The 17,871-nt window shown below is 45.6% G+C and overlaps 1 protein-coding gene across 2 annotated transcripts in view; it reads left to right on the top strand.

Annotated features, from left to right (window-relative positions):
- The window catches only part of NCKAP1L (NCK associated protein 1 like), a 188,796-nt gene that overhangs the window by 98,002 nt on the left and 72,923 nt on the right, over positions 1–17,871 (top strand). For both annotated transcript variants that reach the window (XM_083169529.1, XM_083169530.1), the window contains 2 exons: positions 15,334–15,427; positions 17,114–17,196. In XM_083169529.1, the coding sequence (XP_083025655.1) occupies positions 15,334–15,427; positions 17,114–17,196 (177 nt within the window). The remainder of the gene's footprint in view (positions 1–15,333; positions 15,428–17,113; positions 17,197–17,871) is intronic.

The following is a 17,871-nucleotide window of genomic DNA, read 5'->3' as shown; positions in this document are numbered from 1 at the left end:
ACATCACGACTACTTTCCATACAATCGTTCGCAAGTCTAAAGCTGCACGGTAGGGTGCTTGCGAATAGGCTGGTGGCTCCTTGCACATGCGCATTGCGTATGTTGCGCATGCGCAATGGTTTCATTCTGTGGATAAATGTGAATTTGCATGGAAGCGTGTCAATCGGAATGAGGGCCTGTGTGTCTCCAGCATTAGACTGCTGCTCCATAGCATGCATTCAGCCCATAGCTGTAACATGTTAATAATAAAAATTCCTGGTTGAACGGTCGATTATTCAGCAGCTGAGGTAATCATGATTTTTTTTGGGGGGGGGGGGGTTGTTTTTCTTTTTGTGTGTTGCAAGGCATTCTTCACTTTTAGGTAAATTGAGTTTGGAATTTACAACATATTGTGAACAAGCCAGTTTAACGAAGGACCGTTTCACTGTTGACGCTCATTATTTTCTTTATGTTATGTGTTCATTTTCTTCTATAGAACATCCAGAATAATAAAACAGGATAAAAAAAGCAAAACTTGTCTGCCTCCGAATAGGATGATGTTTTCACAGCAGATCAATAGACTGTAAACATTCCAGGGAATACAATGTGATATCAGTAGGCTGGGTACAATTTCTTGTGATCGCCAGAGCTAGATCAATAAAATGTTTGAAAGTCAGATCAATAAGATGTACCGGTGTTATTTGTAAAGTACTTTTGTTATTTTTAAGTGAAGCAATGTAAAGTTTTTGCAGCAATTGTGTAAAATGATTCTAAAGGTGAGATGAGTCTGTAAGGAAGGATGCATGTTTCTCTCTCTCGTAAGGTCCATACACACACTGGGCGATTATGCCCAGCGTGTATGTACAGCGATGACTGCTGTCATCGCTGGGGGGGGGGGGAAGCCGCTCAGTGCATACACACTGAGCGGCTTTCCCCCTGCCCGGCACTGTCAGTGGGAGGGCGGACGGCTTTGCATAGCGCAGTGCTATGCAAATCCGTCCAGCAGATGAGCGGTTTACCCAGCGATGATGCGGGAGCATGCATCACCGCTCACCGCCGGGCCATACACACTGGGCAGCTTTGAGCTGAAAGCCGCTAAAACTTTGTGTGGTACTTGTTTCCTAGCACGGCCACACCGATCTCCATCGGGGTGGTCGTGTCGGAAAAATCACGTCGGTCGCATCGCATGCGATTTGGTCGCATGCGATGCGACCGACCCAATTTTTTTATTGAATCAAATGTGAATAGGGTCCCTGGGACCCGATTTTACATTGGATTCAATGTAAAAATATTCCCTACACCCCCAATTTTCGACCGTAAACCCCACCCCACGATTGACGTGAACCCGAAGCGTGGCGAGCGTAGCGAGCCTGCGAGGGGCGGTGGTGCGCGTCCTCCGACCTTTTCATTCCCCTACTATCCACGTCGGCGCGGAGTTGAGAATATAAAGTGTGGCGAGCGCAGCGAGCCACCGAGCCCGAAGCGTGGCGAGCATAGCGAGCCCCGCGTGAGGACGCGTATAACTTCACAGGTATACGCGTCCCCTCGTGGGGCTCGCTGCGCTCACCACGCTTCGGGCTCGGTGGCTCGCTGCGCTCGCCACACTTTATATTCTCAACTCCAAGCCGACGTGGATAGTGGGGGAATGAAAAGGTCGGAGGACGCGCACCGGCGCCCCTCGCGGGCTCGCTGCTCTCGCCATGCTTCGGGTTCACGTCAATTGTGGGGTGACGATGGGGACATATAGAATGTGAAATGGGTCATATTGGCCCATTTCACATTTTTTTACTATGTGAGATGGACTTAATCAAGTCCATCTCACCTTGTGCCATTATAATGGCACAAGACCGACGCGATGCTCCCGATTTCAATGTTAAAAAATATTTTAACATTAAAGCCTATGGCAAAATCGCGGGCATGGCGTCGGGGCCAATGTTAATGGTCGCGACCGACGCGATGCCCGCGATTTTCCCTTTGCCGGCAAAATGGACCTGATTTCAAAGGAAATCGGGTCCATCGCGGGCATTGTGTACCTTAACTTAAAGGTATACAATGCCAAAGATTGTGGCTGTGCTAGGAAACAAGTACCCTTTGTTTTTTGAGCAGCTTTCAGCTCAAAGTCGCCCAGTGTGTAAAGGCCTTTACGTGCATGTGTGCTCTGTGTACTGCAGCAATGTCACTGTGGACTGCAGAAGTGTTCCTCTCTGTGTACTGCAGCAGCCTCTCTGTGTATTCCAGCAGTCTCTCTCCAGAGGCCCCTAATAATTAAGTATTCAACTTACTGTGAGCACCAAAAACAATTCGTTATTGCTTTGGCACAGAGACAAGTGATCTGAAGATGACTAGGCAGTGCTACTGCGCACATGATAATAGTGCATTATATCCAACCACATCTAAATAGCATCCTCTGTCTATTGCAGCAGTCTATGGGGTTTATTTACTAAGATGGGAGTTCTATTGAAGATGGGATGCTGCCCATAGCAACTAATCAGATTCTACTTCTTATTAGCAGCTTCTAGAAGATAATAGAAGCACCCATTATAGATATGCCACTGATGCTGGTTCTTACAATGCAACACGCCCAATGCTGTCAGTGCATGCCGAATCATGTAGTTCCACAAAATTAAGAGGAGTGAAGCCCCGTACACACTAAGCACCCTTCCTGGACAGGGGGTAGATGATATTCTGCATCCACACTGAGCGATATAATTAACGCTATTGTTCAGTGATATCACCGGGAATCCACTGAACATGCGAATCGTTGTCTACATAGCCAAAATTGACCTGCATGTTCAGCAGATGGGATGGGAGGTTAATGGCGCGTGCCCCCACAAATTGTTAACGATATTGAGATTGCGCACTACCTTTTTTTAAAAAGATGTCACTCAGAAGGGCCCTTTTAAGAAGTCCTATCATATGTATGGGGTTTTAGTTTGCAGAAATCAGCATGTCCTTTGTAATTTTCATGATGCTAAGTTTTAGCAATAGCAGTGCACCTTTGATGTTTATTAATCAATCAACCCAACTTACCTACTTTAAATTCTCCCCACTGGGAGATAGAACTAGGTAGATGCAATGGGCGCAACACCATAAATAATGTCAGTGACTGTGCATCATGTCATTATCATTCCCCAGTGAAGTGGGTGGGATCTAGGAGGCTGATCTACTCTCCCAGGACGTCTGGAGAACTCCCAGATATTCCGCTAGAGTAACAGCAACTGAAAGATAGAGAACAGTCTTATGACAGTTTGCAGAGAGGGAATAGTCAAGTGCAAGGAACATCTTTTATCTGTATGACAGTACTGCAGTCTGTAAATCTGCAGCAGAACATCCAGTAGTTTTATCTTCATAGCGCAAATTGTTTCTGAAACTTCTGAATGCGTAGGGTTGGGTAATTATGCAGAAGTATTGGAATGCCTCCCACTTTCAGACAGCATGAAAACTGGCAGCTTTAATTCAGCCGCATAAAATGGCAAACACATCTGAAATGTCAGTGAGGTAATCTATTTACACACTGTGCTGAACATAAAAAGCACTATAGCACAGGTAAATGGTTTGTTAGTTTGTTTGGAAGGTTTTCATTCCATTTAATGCTAGGGCAAAACTCAAAAAGTCAGCTTGTAAAACCTAGCCTGGGTCAATTGATTCTAAGCATTAGTATAGAAGCCTGTCCTAAACCAGAAACAGATGCATTTTGTGTTACGTTATTGTCAGGCGTTCATATGGGCATAAATGACAGTCATAATGATGTCTGGTACCTTGTAAATGCTTCTGGGTCACATGGGTTTGTTTATTGCTCCTCCTTGTACCTGTATGCATACTGTACTTTCCTACTTTTGAAAACTAGTTTCAGGGAGATTATAGTTGGTAGTAGAATTTTGCAAAGCGCTCCATTGAGGGGGCGTGCCATGCTCCACCCAAAGGGTGTGTCTAGTTCCATATATGGAGAGATTGTGAAAAGAGATTGTGACCATGGCACCTAGAAGCGTGGGTGTGTACTGCTACATCTGAGAGGAATCTTTTAAAATGACTTATATCCAAATGTAGATGAGCCCCAAAGCAGTTAGTAAGAGCTACTATACTTGTTAAAGTGCTGGGAAATGGTGCTGATGATTCAATGTAAATGTATCTGTCTCTCATCCCCCCCCCCCCCCCCCCCAAAAAAAAAAAAAAAAAAACAGTGTAATGTGGGCTAGGTGACATGGGGGAGATTGCTAGACTAATGAGGGAGAGAGGGAGATTGCTGCTATTTCAGGGAGTCTCCTGCAGAATCCAGGAGGGTAGGCAACTATGCCTGTATGTGACCTGTTTGAGGTCTATTGCTATCTGCTTGCACGTTGCCGTAAGGAGAGAGAGTTTGCCTTGTTAGGGAATCTCTCATGGGTTAATGTTTTCTTCCATAACTGACTGAGATAGCTGTAAGGCTAGTTTATCACATTCTACGAGTCCCCATTGTCTGATGATAGTATACAGTGGGGAGAAGACTGTTCTCTACAAGAAAACCTTATCATACAGGTAGTATAATGTAGGGATTGACATCTTGATACACTACAGGGGCCATTTGTTCAACCCTCTAACCTTAATAAGGGCAGCATTAACCTTAATCTCGGTAGTAAGTGAAAGTAATATATTTAATCACACACAAAATTAAAAAGGCAAAAGAAATGCCACCAAAAGACACAATATTCAGTCACTTGTCCCAAATTGCCCTAGTGCTTATATGCCAAAATTCCTGAACTTGCTCCTGTTTCTAACACTCAATATAGGATATGATGATGGGATTGCTGCTTGTGACAGTCAGAGTATAGGATGTACAGTATAGCAGCAGGATGATGGGAGTGCTGCTTGTGACAGTCAGAGTATAGGATGTACAGTATAGCAGCAGGATGATGGGAGTGCTGCTTGTGACAGTCAGAGTATAGGATGTACAGTATAGTAGCAGGATGATGGGGGTGCTGCTTGTGACAGTCAGAGTATAGGATGTACAGTATAGCAGCAGGATGATGGGAGTGCTGCTTGTGACAGTCAGAGTATAGGATGTACAGTATAGTAGCAGGATGATGGGGGTGCTGCTTGTGACAGCCAGAGTATAGGATGTACAGTATGGTAGCAGGATGATGGGAGTGCTGCTTGTGACAGTCAGAGTATAGGATGTACAGTATAGTAGCAGGATGATGGGAGTGCTGCTTGTGACAGTCAGAGTATAGGATGTACAGTATAGTAGCAGGATGATGGGGGTGCTGCTTGTGACAGCCAGAGTATAGGATGTACAGTATGGTAGCAGGATGATGGGAGTGCTGCTTGTGACAGTCAGAGTATAGGATGTACAGTATAGTAACAGGATGATGGGAGTGCTGCTTGTGACAGTCAGAGTATAGGATGTACAGTATAGCAGCAGGATGATGGGGGTGCTGCTTGTGACAGCCAGAGTATAGGATGTACAGTATGGTAGCAGGATGATGGGAGTGCTGCTTGTGACAGTCAGAGTATAGGATGTACAGTATAGCAGCAGGATGATGGGAGTGCTGCTTGTGACAGCCAGAGTATAGGATGTACAGTATACAGTAGGAGCAAGTTTCATCTTTGCTCCTTTGGCCATGGCTAGCCATGGCTAGCCATGGCTATTCTATTGTTCTCAGCTGCAATACGTATTGTATTGCAGCTGAGAACAATAGAATAGCCATGGCTAGCCATGACCAAAGGAGCAAAGATGAAACTTGCTCCTACTGTAGTAGCAGGATGATGGGAGTGCTGCTTGTGACAGCCAGAGTATAGGATGTACAGTATAGTAGCAGGATGATGGGAGTGCTGCTTGTGACAGCCAGAGTATAGGATGTACAGTATAGTAGCAGGATGATGGGAGTGCTGCTTGTGACAGCCAGAGTATAGGATGTACAGTATAGTAGCAGGATGATGGGAGTGCTGCTTGTGACAGCCAGAGTATAGGATGTACAGTATAGTAGCAGGATGATGGGAGTGCTGCTTGTGACAGTCAGAGTATAGGATGTACAGTATAGTAGCAGGATGATGGGAGTGCTGCTTGTGACAGCCAGAGTATAGGATGTACAGTATAGTAGCAGGATGATGGGAGTGCTGCTTGTGACAGCCAGAGTATAGGATGTACACTATAGTAGCAGGATGATGGGAGTACTGCTTGTGACAGCCAGAGTATAGGATGTACAGTATAGTAGCAGGATGATGGGAGTGCTGCTTGGGACAGTCAGAGTATAGGGATGTACAGTATAGTAGCAGGATGATGGGAGTGCTGCTTGTGACAGTCAGAGTATAGGATGTACAGTATAGCAGCAGGATGATGGGAGTGCTGCTTGTGACAGTCAGAGTATAGGATGTACAGTATAGTAGCAGGATGATGGGAGTGCTGCTTGTGACAGTCAGAGTATAGGATGTACAGTATAGTAGCAGGATGATGGGGGTGCTGCTTGTGACAGTCAGAGTATAGGATGTACAGTATAGCAGCAGGATGATGGGAGTGCTGCTTGTGACAGTCAGAGTATAGGATGTACAGTATAGTAGCAGGATGATGGGGGTGCTGCTTGTGACAGTCAGAGTATAGGATGTACAGTATAGCAGCAGGATGATGGGAGTGCTGCTTGTGACAGTCAGAGTATAGGATGTACAGTATAGTAGCAGGATGATGGGAGTGCTGCTTGTGACAGTCAGAGTATAGGATGTACAGTATAGCAGCAGGATGATGGGAGTGCTGCTTGTGACAGTCAGAGTATAGGATGTACAGTATAGTAGCAGGATGATGGGGGTGCTGCTTGTGACAGCCAGAGTATAGGATGTACAGTATGGTAGCAGGATGATGGGAGTGCTGCTTGTGACAGTCAGAGTATAGGATGTACAGTATAGTAACAGGATGATGGGAGTGCTGCTTGTGACAGTCAGAGTATAGGATGTACAGTATAGCAGCAGGATGATGGGAGTGCTGCTTGTGACAGTCAGAGTATAGGATGTACAGTATAGTAGCAGGATGATGGGGGTGCTGCTTGTGACAGCCAGAGTATAGGATGTACAGTATGGTAGCAGGATGATGGGAGTGCTGCTTGTGACAGTCAGAGTATAGGATGTACAGTATAGCAGCAGGATGATGGGAGTGCTGCTTGTGACAGCCAGAGTATAGGATGTACAGTATAGTATCAGGATGATGGGGGTGCTGCTTGTGACAGCCAGAGTATAGGATGTACAGTATGGTAGCAGGATGATGGGAGTGCTGCTTGTGACAGTCAGAGTATAGGATGTACAGTATAGCAGCAGGATGATGGGAGTGCTGCTTGTGACAGTCAGAGTATAGGATGTACAGTATAGTAACAGGATGATGGGAGTGCTGCTTGTGACAGTCAGAGTATAGGATGTACAGTATAGTAGCAGTATGATGGGAGTGCTGCTTGTGACAGCCAGAGTATAGGATGTACAGTATAGCAGCAGGATGATGGGAGTGCTGCTTGTGATGGCCAGAGTATAGGATGTACAGTATAGTAACAGGATGATGGGAGTGCTGCTTGTGACAGCCAGAGTATAGGATGTACAGTATAGTAGCAGGATGATGGGAGTGCTGCTTATGACGGCCAGAGTATAGGATGTACAGTATAGTAGCAGGATGATGGGAGTGCTGCTTGTGACAGCCAGAGTATAGGATGTACAGTATAGTAGCAGGATGATGGGAGTGCTGCTTGTGACGGCCAGAGTATAGGATGTACAGTATAGTAGCAGGATGATGGGAGTGCTGCTTGTGACAGTCAGAGTATAGGATGTACAGTATAGTAGCAGGATGATAGGAGTGCTGCTTGTGACAGCCAGAGTATAGGATGTACAGTATAGTAGCAGGATGATGGGAGTGCTGCTTGTGACAGCCAGAGTATAGGATGTACAGTATAGTAGCAGGATGATGGGAGTGCTGCCTGTGACAGTCAGAGTATAGGATGTACAGTATACAGTAGGAGCAAGTTTCATCTTTGCTCCTTTGGCCATGGCTAGCCATGGCTAGCCATGGCTATTCTATTGTTCTCAGCTGCAATACGTATTGTATTGCAGCTGAGAACAATAGAATAGCCATGGCTAGCCATGACCAAAGGAGCAAAGATGAAACTTGCTCCTACTGTAGTAGCAGGATGATGGGAGTGCTGCTTGTGACAGCCAGAGTATAGGATGTACAGTATAGTAGCAGGATGATGGGAGTGCTGCTTGTGACAGCCAGAGTATAGGATGTACAGTATAGTAGCAGGATGATGGGAGTGCTGCTTGTGACAGTCAGAGTATAGGATGTACAGTATAGTAGCAGGATGATGGGAGTGCTGCTTGTGACAGCCAGAGTATAGGATGTACAGTATAGTAGCAGGATGATGGGAGTGCTGCTTGTGACAGCCAGAGTATAGGATGTACACTATAGTAGCAGGATGATGGGAGTACTGCTTGTGACAGCCAGAGTATAGGATGTACAGTATAGTAGCAGGATGATGGGAGTACTTCTTGTGACAGCCAGAGTATAGGATGTACCGTATAGTAACAGGATGATGGGAGTGCTGCTTGTGACGGCCAGAGTATAGGATGTACAGTATAGTAGCAGGATGATGGGAGTGCTGCTTGTGACAGTCAGAGTATAGGATGTACAGTATAGTAGCAGGATGATAGGAGTGCTGCTTGTGACAGCCAGAGTATAGGATGTACAGTATAGTAGCAGGATGATGGGAGTGCTGCTTGTGACAGCCAGAGTATAGGATGTACAGTATAGTAGCAGGATGATGGGAGTGCTGCCTGTGACAGTCAGAGTATAGGATGTACAGTATACAGTAGGAGCAAGTTTCATCTTTGCTCCTTTGGCCATGGCTAGCCATGGCTAGCCATGGCTATTCTATTGTTCTCAGCTGCAATACGTATTGTATTGCAGCTGAGAACAATAGAATAGCCATGGCTAGCCATGACCAAAGGAGCAAAGATGAAACTTGCTCCTACTGTAGTAGCAGGATGATGGGAGTGCTGCTTGTGACAGCCAGAGTATAGGATGTACAGTATAGTAGCAGGATGATGGGAGTGCTGCTTGTGACAGCCAGAGTATAGGATGTACAGTATAGTAGCAGGATGATGGGAGTGCTGCTTGTGACAGCCAGAGTATAGGATGTACAGTATAGTAGCAGGATGATGGGAGTGCTGCTTGTGACGGCCAGAGTATAGGATGTACAGTATAGCAGCAGGATGATGGGAGTGCTGCTTGTGACAGTCAGAGTATAGGATGTACAGTATAGTAGAAGGATGATGGGAGTGCTGCTTGTGACAGCCAGAGTATAGGATGTACAGTATAGCAGCAGGATGATGGGAGTGCTGCTTGTGACAGCCAGAGTATAGGATGTACAGTATAGTAGCAGGATGATGGGAGTGCTGCTTGTGACAGCCAGAGTATAGGATGTACAGTATAGTAGCAGGATGATGGGAGTGCTGCTTGTGACAGTCAGAGTATAGGATGTACAGTATAGTAGCAGGATGATGGGAGTGCTGCTTGTGACAGCCAGAGTATAGGATGTACAGTATAGTAGCAGGATGATGGGAGTGCTGCTTGTGACAGTCAGAGTATAGGATGTACAGTATAGTAGCAGGATGATGGGAGTGCTGCTTGTGACAGCCAGAGTATAGGATGTACAGTATAGTAGCAGGATGATGGGAGTGCTGCTTGTGACAGCCAGAGTATAGGATGTACAGTATAGTAGCAGGATGATGGGAGTGCTGCCTGTGACAGTCAGAGTATAGGATGTACAGTATACAGTAGGAGCAAGTTTCATCTTTGCTCCTTTGGCCATGGCTAGCCATGGCTATTCTATTGTTCTCAGCTGCAATACGTATTGTATTGCAGCTGAGAACAATAGAATAGCCATGGCTAGCCATGACCAAAGGAGCAAAGATGAAACTTGCTCCTACTGTAGTAGCAGGATGATGGGAGTGCTGCTTGTGACAGCCAGAGTATAGGATGTACAGTATAGTAGCAGGATGATGGGAGTGCTGCTTGTGACAGCCAGAGTATAGGATGTACAGTATAGTAGCAGGATGATGGGAGTGCTGCTTGTGACAGTCAGAGTATAGGATGTACAGTATAGTAGCAGGATGATGGGAGTGCTGCTTGTGACAGCCAGAGTATAGGATGTACAGTATAGTAGCAGGATGATGGGAGTGCTGCTTGTGACAGCCAGAGTATAGGATGTACACTATAGTAGCAGGATGATGGGAGTACTGCTTGTGACAGCCAGAGTATAGGATGTACAGTATAGTAGCAGGATGATGGGAGTACTTCTTGTGACGGCCAGAGTATAGGATGTACAGTATAGCAGCAGGATGATGGGAGTGCTGCTTGTGACGGCCAGAGTATAGGATGTACAGTATAGCAGCAGGATGATGGGAGTGCTGCTTGTGACAGCCAGAGTATAGGATGTACAGTATAGCAGCAGGATGATGGGAGTGCTGCTTGTGACAGCCAGAGTATAAGATGTACAGCATAGCAACAGGATGATGGGGGTGCTGCTTGTGACGGCCAGAGTATAGGATGTATAGCATAGTAGCAGGATGATGGGAGTGCTGCTTGTGACGGCCAGAGTATAGGATGTACAGCATAGTAGCAGGATGATGGGAATGCTGCTTGTGACGGCCAGAGTATAGGATGTACCGTATAGTAACAGGATGATGGGGGTGCTGCTTGTGACAGTCAGAGTATAGGATGTACAGTATAGTAGCAGGATGATGGGAGTACTGCTTGTGACAGCCAGAGTATAGGATGTACAGTATAGCAGCAGGATGATGGGAGTGCTGCTTGTGACGGCCAGAGTATAGGATGTACAGTATAGCAGCAGGATGATGGGAGTGCTGCTTGTGACAGCCAGAGTATAAGATGTACAGCATAGCAACAGGATGATGGGGGTGCTGCTTGTGACGGCCAGAGTATAGGATGTATAGCATAGTAGCAGGATGATGGGAGTGCTGCTTGTGACGGCCAGAGTATAGGATGTACAGCATAGTAGCAGGATGATGGGAATGCTGCTTGTGACGGCCAGAGTATAGGATGTACAGTATAGTAGCAGGATGATGGGAGTGCTGCTTTTGACAGCCAGAGTATAGGATGTACAGTATAGTAGCAGGATGATGGGAGTGCTGCTTGTGACAGTCAGAGTATAGGATGTACAGTATAGTAGCAGGATGATGGGAGTGCTGCTTGTGACAGCCAGAGTATAGGATGTACAGTATAGTAGCAGGATGATGGGAGTGCTGCTTGTGACAGCCAGAGTATAGGATGTACAGTATAGTAGCAGGATGATGGGAGTGCTGCCTGTGACAGTCAGAGTATAGGATGTACAGTATAGCAGCAGGATGATGGGAGTGCTGCTTGTGACAGTCAGAGTATAGGATGTACAGTATACAGTAGGAGCAAGTTTCATCTTTGCTCCTTTGGCCATGGCTAGCCATGGCTAGCCATGGCTATTCTATTGTTCTCAGCTGCAATACGTATTGTATTGCAGCTGAGAACAATAGAATAGCCATGGCTAGCCATGACCAAAGGAGCAAAGATGAAACTTGCTCCTACTGTAGTAGCAGGATGATGGGAGTGCTGCTTGTGACAGCCAGAGTATAGGATGTACAGTATAGTAGCAGGATGATGGGAGTGCTGCTTGTGACAGCCAGAGTATAGGATGTACAGTATAGTAGCAGGATGATGGGAGTGCTGCTTGTGACAGTCAGAGTATAGGATGTACAGTATAGTAGCAGGATGATGGGAGTGCTGCTTGTGACAGCCAGAGTATAGGATGTACAGTATAGTAGCAGGATGATGGGAGTGCTGCTTGTGACAGCCAGAGTATAGGATGTACACTATAGTAGCAGGATGATGGGAGTACTGCTTGTGACAGCCAGAGTATAGGATGTACAGTATAGTAGCAGGATGATGGGAGTACTTCTTGTGACAGCCAGAGTATAGGATGTACAGTATAGTAGCAGGATGATGGGAGTGCTGCTTGTGACAGCCAGAGTATAGGATGTACAGTATAGTAGCAGGATGATGGGAGTGCTGCTTGTGACAGCCAGAGTATAGGATGTACACTATAGTAGCAGGATGATGGGAGTACTGCTTGTGACAGCCAGAGTATAGGATGTACAGTATAGTAGCAGGATTATGGGATTGCTGCTTGTGACGGTCAGAGTATAGGATTTACAGTACAGCAGCAGGATGATGGGAGTGCTGCTTGTGACAGCCAGAGTATAGGATGTACAGTATAGTAGCAGGATGATGGGAGTGCTGCTTGTGACAGCCAGAGTATAGGATGTACAGTATAGTAGCAGGATGATGGGAGTGCTGCTTGTGACAGCCAGAGTATAGGATGTACAGTATAGTAGCAGGATGATGGGAGTGCTGCTTGTGACAGCCAGAGTATAGGATGTACACTATAGTAGCAGGATGATGGGAGTACTGCTTGTGACAGCCAGAGTATAGGATGTACAGTATAGTAGCAGGATTATGGGATTGCTGCTTGTGACGGTCAGAGTATAGGATTTACAGTACAGCAGCAGGATGATGGGAGTGCTGCTTGTGACAGCCAGAGTATAGGATGTACAGTATAGCAGCAGGATGATGGGAGTGCTGCTTGTGACGGCCAGAGTATAGGATGTACAGTATAGTAGCAGGATTATGGGATTGCTGCTTGTGACAGTCAGAGTATAGGATGTACAGTATAGTAGCAGGATGATGGGAGTGCTGCTTGTGACAGCCAGAGTATAGGATGTACAGTATAGCAGCAGGATGATGGGAGTGCTGCTTGTGACGGCCAGAGTATAGGATGTACAGTATAGCAGCAGGATGATGGGAGTGCTGCTTGTGACAGCCAGAGTATAAAATGTACAGCATAGCAACAGGATGATGGGGGTGCTGCTTGTGACGGCCAGAGTATAGGATGTACAGCATAGTAGCAGGATGATGGGAGTGCTGCTTGTGACGGCCAGAGTATAGGATGTACAGCATAGTAGCAGGATGATGGGAATGCTGCTTGTGACGGCCAGAGTATAGGGATGTACAGTATAGTAGCAGGATGATGGGAGTGCTGCTTGTGACAGTCAGAGTATAGGATGTACAGTATAGTAGCAGGATGATGGGAGTGCTGCTTGTGACAGTCAGAGTATAGGATGTACAGTATAGTAGCAGGATGATGGGAGTGCTGCTTGTGACAGCCAGAGTATAGGATGTACAGTATGGTAGCAGGATGATGGGAGTGCTGCTTGTGACAGCCAGAGTATAGGATGTACAGTATAGTAGCAGGATGATGGGAGTGCTGCTTGTGACAGCCAGAGTATAGGATGTACAGTATAGTAGCAGGATGATGGGAGTGCTGCTTGTGACAGCCAGAGTATAGGATGTACAGTATAGTAGCAGGATGATGGGAGTGCTGCTTGTGACAGCCAGAGTATAGGATGTACACTATAGTAGCAGGATGATGGGAGTACTGCTTGTGACAGCCAGAGTATAGGATGTACAGTATAGTAGCAGGATTATGGGATTGCTGCTTGTGACGGTCAGAGTATAGGATTTACAGTACAGCAGCAGGATGATGGGAGTGCTGCTTGTGACAGCCAGAGTATAGGATGTACAGTATAGCAGCAGGATGATGGGAGTGCTGCTTGTGACGGCCAGAGTATAGGATGTACAGTATAGTAGCAGGATTATGGGAGTGCTGCTTGTGACAGTCAGAGTATAGGATGTACAGTATAGTAGCAGGATGATGGGAGTGCTGCTTGTGACAGCCAGAGTATAGGATGTACAGTATAGCAGCAGGATGATGGGAGTGCTGCTTGTGACGGCCAGAGTATAGGATGTACAGTATAGCAGCAGGATGATGGGAGTGCTGCTTGTGACAGCCAGAGTATAAGATGTACAGCATAGCAACAGGATGATGGGGGTGCTGCTTGTGACGGCCAGAGTATAGGATGTACAGCATAGTAGCAGGATGATGGGAGTGCTGCTTGTGACGGCCAGAGTATAGGATGTACAGCATAGTAGCAGGATGATGGGAGTGCTGCTTGTGACGGCCAGAGTATAGGGATGTACAGTATAGTAGCAGGATGATGGGAGTGCTGCTTTTGACAGCCAGAGTATAGGATGTACAGTATGGTAGCAGGATGATGGGAGTGCTGCTTGTGACAGCCAGAGTATAGGATGTACAGTATAGTAGCAGGATGATGGGGGTGCTGCTTGTGACAGCCAGAGTATAGGATGTACAGTATAGTAGCAGGATGATGGGGGTGCTGCTTGTGACAGCCAGAGTATAGGATGTACAGTATAGTAGCAGGATGATGGGGGTGCTGCTTGTGACAGCCAGAGTATTAGGATGTACATATAGTAGCAGGATGATGGGAGTGCTGCTTGTGACAGCCAGAGTATTAGGATGTACATATAGTAGCAGGATGATGGGAGTGCTGCTTGTGACAGTCAGAGTATAGGATGTACAGTATAGTAGCAGGATGATGGGAGTGCTGCTTGGGACAGTCAGAGTATAGGATGTACAGTATAGTAGCAGGATGATGGGAGTGCTGCTTGTGACAGCCAGAGTATAGGATGTACAGTATAGTAGCAGGATGATGGGAGTGCTGCTTGTGACAACCAGAGTATAGGATGTACAGTATAGTAGCAGGATGATGGGAGTGCTGCTTGTGACAGCCAGAGTATTAGGATGTACATATAGTAGCAGGATGATGGGAGTGCTGCTTGTGACAGTCAGAGTATAGGATGTACAGTATAGTAGCAGGATGATGGGAGTGCTGCTTGTGACAGCCAGAGTATAGGATGTACAGTATAGTAGCAGGATGATGGGGGTGCTGCTTGTGACAGCCAGAGTATTAGGATGTACATATAGTAGCAGGATGATGGGAGTGCTGCTTGTGACAGCCAGAGTATTAGGATGTACATATAGTAGCAGGATGATGGGAGTGCTGCTTTTTATGAGTACAGTTCATGATGATGGCAGTGCTTATCTACTCAGTAGGCAGCGAAAAAATGCTGCTTAGTGAGTGAATCTGAATCGGGCCCTTTGTTTCATATTGCATACTGTAAAATGACCTTCGAGCAGAATGCATAAGGTGTATAGGCAACAATGCATTTAGTGTTTATTCTGGGGTTCTATCCCCAAGATATCTTATTATGGTGTGCAAATTTTCCAAAATACAGAGTAATCCAAAATCCTTCTGTTCCCAGGCATTTCAAATGTAGACTCAATCTGTACATACTGTATAATTACATCTACCACTGGCGATAAGCTGCATCTGAAAGCACGTATCCCGAATGACTAGAGAATATAACTTTTATTTCTCTTCCAGAAACTTGTTGTGGAGAATATGGATGTGTTGGTACAAATCAGATCCAATTTCAGCAATACAGAGCTGATGCCATCTCTTTTAGCCAAACTGAGCTGTAAGTTACTGTTATATTTGGATGTTTGTGCTGGCACGCGACTCAGCTTAGCAGATGTTCCTGTACTGTACATTGCCCTTACTAACAAACAGACGTGCCTTTTCATTTTTTATGGATAGTGTCTCATAATCTATTTCAGAACTGTACACTTGTCTGTTTAAATTAATGTAACAACAGCATATATCTGGTTGCTATGGGTAACAGTTCCATTTATTTATAAAAAAGAAAGACATGTTTAAATGGATGTTTTTTGGAACATATTTGAAGTTGAGCACATTCACTAGGGTGCAGTACAGGTGTGTAAAATGAGCACTGTATGTTGCTCCATTGTTCCTGGATATGAAGAGAAAAACATCTGTACTGCTGCCCACTTTAGTGTTCATTCTAGCACCCGCCATCTTTGAAAACCCATGCAGTTCTTCACCCCTGCCTGGGGTGTCGCTGTCTGCTGTAGTGCTTCTAGCACAGTGTGGTCTGTATATCAGCAGTGATATGCAAACCAGACCTGTTATAGAAACACCACAGCAGACAGCGACACCCTAGGCAGGGAACAGGAACTGCATGGGTTTTCAAAGTTGGAGGGTGCTAGAATGAACAGTACACTTATCTATGTACAGTATGCAGTGGCTCCCAATATTTTTTCAATAACAGTGCCTAGAGTATCAGAATTGTTTTCATGGCGCCCTAAGCCAAAAGTTTTGGGAATTTCCGATTTAAAAAAAAAATGAAATAAGCTGTGCCTATATGTTATCCTTAGGTCCAGTTATGTGGTGAGGAACATGATTCTCTTTTGTTTATCCACACAGGGCCGTAACTAGGGGGGGGCTGGGGGGTCACGAGCACCGGGCGCTGGAGGTGAGGGGCGCTGTGAGGTCCGGTGACAGGTGTGTGGACGCTGTAGCGGCATGTTACTTTGACTCCGTCCATCTCCTACTAGTCCGGCTGCAGGAAGCGCTGATGACTTCGAAAAGACTTGCCGGACGCTGATTGGCAGCATCACTACTAGGGGGGGGGGGCACCAAATGACTGCCTTGCCCCGGGCGCCGGAAACCCTAGTTTCGGCCCTGATCCACATATGCTATAATTGGAAGCCTCAAGCACTGATTTTGCCTAATACATTGACTATAAATAATTTGAACTGGTCTTGGACCACAAACCAAGGGCACCCCTACAGGTACACTGTGCCACCCCAGGGAGCCATGGCGCACATTTTGGATACCATTTGGGTATTCTATTTTATCATCTCTGTCACTTCTCATAGTGGGCCACATATAGAACCAACTTGTAGTCATCACCGCAGTTTGGTGCTTTATGCAATGGAGTCATCATGATGCTGTTTGCAGTGAAATGCGTCACAATGACCTACACCACCATGTAGCATTATTTATGCATATGGAGTCATCATGATGCTGTTTGCAGTGAAACGCGTCACGATGACCTACACCACCTTGCAGCATTATTTATGCATATGGAGTCATCATGATGCTGTTTGCAGTGAAACGCGTCATGATGACCTACACCACCATGCAGCATTATTTATGCATACTGTACATGATTCTCCCTTGTGTACTTTACTCAGGCACTTTGGGTCAGTGGAATTGTCTTTTCACAGAATATTCATGTTTATAATCATATGCTGGGGACTGGTATTTCACCTTATTATTTTCTTGCTTTCTACCGATTCAGCTCCGGAAAGCTTGCTGAAGAGAATGACCATCATTGGAGTGATCTTGTCTTTCCGTTCTCTGGCACTGGAAGGCCTTAGAGAGGTGAATGACAGTGTAATAAATACAGACAAGTACAGGGTGATTCCCAAATCGCAGTATACCCTTTTGTTTCAAAAAATGTGCAGGGAATGGGAAAACTTGGATATTCCAGTAAGGTATGGCTGAGGTCTGCTATCTTTTAATCTGTGTACCGAACATGGATGCCATCTTGAATCAAAGTCAGTTTTCCCATTTCCCGCACAGTTTTTGAAGTAAAAGGGTGTACTGCAACTTTTGAATCACCCTGTAGTAATATATATATAGATTATAGATTGTAAGTTGTTACCCAGTTTGTTTTATTACTGTTTACAATTGTAAAGCGCAACAGAATCTGCTGCAGTATATAAGAAACTGTAAATAAATAATAAAATAAATATATACAAAGTATATACTCAATCTAATATTTTATTTCTTTAAAGTTAGAACTATGTCAATGTAGCCTTCATAATGCCATTTAATCATGATTTTACACCCCCTTCCCCCCCATTACAGCCATTAAACCAGTGTAAATATTATGCCAGAAATATACTAGAAACCTCAGGTAGGGTTATCCATAGAAGTGTCATTGTCTCATATTGATGCTACTTTAGTCACTGTGAGTCCCCCATTATATTACCTATCAAGCGATAGGCCAAGGTACCCAAAGACAATATTATAACCTGGAAAATAGGGTATTGT

The sequence above is a fragment of the Crinia signifera genome, chromosome 2 (genome assembly GCF_055691185.1).
Source record: "Crinia signifera chromosome 2, ASM5569118v1, whole genome shotgun sequence".
Classification (NCBI taxonomy): domain Eukaryota; kingdom Metazoa; phylum Chordata; class Amphibia; order Anura; family Myobatrachidae; genus Crinia; species Crinia signifera.
The sequence above is the reverse complement of the archived record's forward strand: the minus strand, read 5'-3'. Positions and strand labels throughout refer to the sequence as shown.